General features: G+C 44.4%; 1 protein-coding gene and 1 long non-coding RNA gene across 6 annotated transcripts in view; one reads left to right on the top strand and one right to left on the bottom strand.

Moving 5' to 3' along the window:
- The window catches only part of LOC111865532, a 41,368-nt gene that overhangs the window by 7,796 nt on the left and 29,892 nt on the right, over positions 1-3,680 (bottom strand). The gene's annotated exons all lie outside the window — the stretch shown is intronic.
- The window catches only part of LOC111865529 (probable cytochrome P450 6a13), a 47,023-nt gene that overhangs the window by 20,026 nt on the left and 23,317 nt on the right, over positions 1-3,680 (top strand). For 3 of the 5 annotated variants that reach the window (XM_023853629.2, XM_023853626.2, XM_023853630.2), the window contains exon 2: positions 2,324-3,294. The exons of the other annotated variants lie outside the window; for them this stretch is intronic. In XM_023853629.2, coding sequence (XP_023709397.1) covers positions 2,324-3,294 — 971 coding nt within the window. The remainder of the gene's footprint in view (positions 1-2,323; positions 3,295-3,680) is intronic. 5 annotated transcript variants of the gene reach the window in all.

Raw genomic sequence — 3,680 nt, 5'->3', positions numbered from 1 at the left:
GCAACAATTGAACTACGACACCGAAGAGCGTGGTTTTCTAAGCGGCCTGTGCCAAGGGGTTATAAGAGAGACAAAGTTTACGAGTAAAGCTTGGTTAGTTAGCGTTTACGCACCAATATTCAACTAATCCTCCATAAGGTACAGAGCATGTCAGTAGTAACTTACGCTTGTCCCTCTTGCGAAATAGCGGCAGACACGTACCACTTATAATACACTATAATAGCGACATATATTACGTTACATTACATAAATATAATATAATGTGCATGGGTATGAAATGATACATAATGATATCAAGATTTATACCCTGTGCTCTTCAACTCTATTTTGATGAGGTATGAGGTTTTTCTCGCGGTGGCGACAAAGAAAGATGTCTTCTGGGATGTGGGGCTGTGTAGATATTGTATTAACCTACGTTTCGGAGGAATATATTGCCTTCATCTTCAGGGTAGAAGAAAAAGGAAGAAAATTCCGCAAGCGAGGAACAGGCGTGAGCAGGTTCTGACAGACAATACAATATCTACACAGCGCCACATCCCAGAAGACAGCTTTCTTCTATTTTGATGAGTTTTTTAACTTCGCTTTTAAGTCTCAGATGAAGTAGCAGGTGAGATGAACAATTATAGAGTGAAAGTATTTTTTCCATATTACTTATTACAATGTTTCTCAACCGACGGTCCGTGGCGCGTTATTGGACCCTGGAATCAATTATATTGGACCCTCGTCTTGTAGAAAGAAGAATTTACCGGGCCGCCGTCTGACAAATTTGAGAGTCACTGACTTGTAGTCCATGAACTCAGTAGGATATAATTTCTTTTCCGAAATATGCCAAGTAATTCATACAAACAGCATCCGTATTTACTGACATATACCTGTATTACGACCACGATATGTCATCACTGTTTTGTATATACCGTATGTCCGAAAAGTATCCGACTTTATTTTTTTCCGCTGTAAGTAATGGCCGAAGGGGAGGGGAAACTGAGCGTAGTGGTAGATGGGACTTTGCGCATGCGCGATTTTTTGCCGACTCGCAACACTGCCGGATGGGTTTGTGGCTGTCAGATGTCGAAGTGCTGCAACAAGTGTTCGACGCATTCTCGTTTCACTCAACATGACAGAACGCTTGGAGCAGCGATGCTGCATTAAATTTTGTCAGACACTTGGGGATACCGAAGTGGAAACAATTCGCAAAATTCAGCAGGCTTTCGACGATGATGCAATGGGGGTCACTAAAATTAAACAGTGGTTCAACCGCTTTGAACATGGCCGTTTGACAGCGGACAGTGAACAGCGTTTCGGGAGACGGTCAACGAGCCGAAATGCTGATGTCATCGAAAAAGTGCGGACACTGATCATGGAGGACTGTCGTTTGGCCACCCGTGAAGTTGCTGACAAGGTTGAGAGCAGCAGAGGTTCCGCAAACACAATTTTAACTGATGATTTGGGCACGCGAAGAGTGGCGGCAAATTTTGTGCCCAAGCTGCTTTCGCCGGAGCAGCATCAACTCAGTCTTGAGGGCGCGCAGGACATGCTGGAGTGCGCCAACAGGGATTCTGAGTTCCTGAAGACTGTGATCACTGGTGAAAAGTCGTGGGTGTACGGATATGACCCGGAAACCAAGGTCCAGGCGTCACAATGGAGGCACCCAACATCCCCGAGGCCCAAAAGAGCACGACAGGTTCGGAGCAATGTGAAGGTGATACTGACTGTTTTATTCGATTACCGGAGTGTTGTGCATCATGAGTACGCACCACTAGGCCAGACAGTCAATAATGAGTACTACCAAGAAGTCCTCCGCCATCTTCGTGATGCAGTTCGGCGCAAGAGACCGGAGCTGTGGGACGCACGCAACTGGCAGCTGCATCATGACAACGACCCAACTCATTCATCGCACCTGATCCAGGGTTTCCTGGCCAAGCATGGCATTCCGCAGGTTCGCCAGGCTCCCTACTCTCCTGACATGGCTCCTTGAGATTTCTGGCTGTTCCCGAGATTGAAGACACCGCTAAAAGGCTGCCGGTTTGACAGCCACGAGGACATCATACAGAACGCGACGGCGCAGCTGCACGCCACTCCAAAGAAGCCTTCCAGAATTGCTTCCAGCAATGGTAGGACCGCTGGGCGAAGTGTGTGGAGTCACAAGGAGCCTACTTTGAGGAATTTGTAGTATTGTAACCACCCAGATACAGAACTTTTTTCCCCGGCCCAAGGTCGGATACTTTTTGGACAGAGTAGGACTTGTATATACGTATCGCAGTTTTGTTAAAATATATTTTACAATAGACTGTTCTAATCTGAATTGTAATGATTTTTTCAACAGTCCGGACCTTTACGCGTTCATCAGTGTCTTGTTGACAAGTATGGGGTTCCTGTTCGAGTCACTTCTTCTGGATGTGGGGGTGCTGGTAGCTTGTGCCCTCTTAGTGGTTTACTCCTATTTCAAGTGGTCATTCACATACTGGAAGAAACTTAATGTACCGTACGTCGAACCGTGTTTCCCATTTGGAAATTTCAAGGAGGTCGCTATGATGCAGAAAGGATTTGCATATTTTTGCAGAGATGTTTATACAAGGCTTGAAGGGCACAGATACGGAGGGATATACTTCTTCAGCAAACCGGGATTATTCTTCCTAGACCCTGATTTAATAAAGGATGTTCTAGTTAAGGATTTCTCTACTTTCCATGATCGGGGAGTCTATATGAATGAAGAAACAGACCCTTTGTCAGGACATTTATTTTCATTACCTGGAAAGAGATGGAGATACCTTAGGATCAAGCTGACCCCAACTTTCACATCCGGGAAGATGAAAATGATGTTCCAGAGACTTGTGGAATGTGGAGATGAACTTAAACTTTGCCTGGAAAATATTGCGGGAAGGGGAGGGGTTATTGAAATTAAGGACATTCTAGCTAGGTTCAGCACGGACGTAATTTCGTCCTGTGCTTTCGGTATCGAGTGCAACTGCCTGAAGAACGAAGACGCGGAATTCAGACAGTGGGGAAGAAAAGTTTTCGACCCATCAGTCAAACGAATAATAACTGCAATTTTGTCAGGTATTGCACCAGTTGTATTAGATAAGCTAAAATTGTCTACTTTGGACTCAGATGTTTCTAAATATTTCCTGAAAATGGTGCAGGAAACAGTTGAATATCGCGAAAAGAATAACGTGAAGCGCAATGATTTCATGCAACTGTTGATACAGCTTAAGGAGAAGGGCAGCTTGGACTCCGAGCAGGGAGCTGAGGACCGAACTGAAGAGGAAATGAATGGAATTGGTGAAACAGCAGATGGTATGTAGCCTCTGAATTTGAAAGTCTCCGTTATATAGTCGCATATATATACAGAGTGTCCCAGGAGGAATGTGCCAAACTTCGGGAGGGTGTTCCTTATGGTAAAGTATGCCGATATAACCCAAAACACCTATGTCCAAAGTTGAACGGTTACGGAGATAATGGCCAGAGAAGTGTGAAAATTAGATCGGTGTTACACACTTGTTGATTACAAAATACATATTAAAACTGGCAGGAATATGTGGTTTCTGTAATGCTAATAATGTACGTAACATCAAACTGACTTGTGAGTGACATGAAGCCATAAAATTGAAGTACAAAATACTCGCTCGCCATGTCATAATTGTCCTTAGGTTTCCAAGCACTATACATGAGACATGACTGGC

Source organism: Cryptotermes secundus, unplaced genomic scaffold (genome assembly GCF_002891405.2).
Source record: "Cryptotermes secundus unplaced genomic scaffold, Csec_1.0 scaffold722, whole genome shotgun sequence".
Classification (NCBI taxonomy): domain Eukaryota; kingdom Metazoa; phylum Arthropoda; class Insecta; order Blattodea; family Kalotermitidae; genus Cryptotermes; species Cryptotermes secundus.
This window is presented reverse-complemented; position numbering and strand designations above follow the sequence as displayed.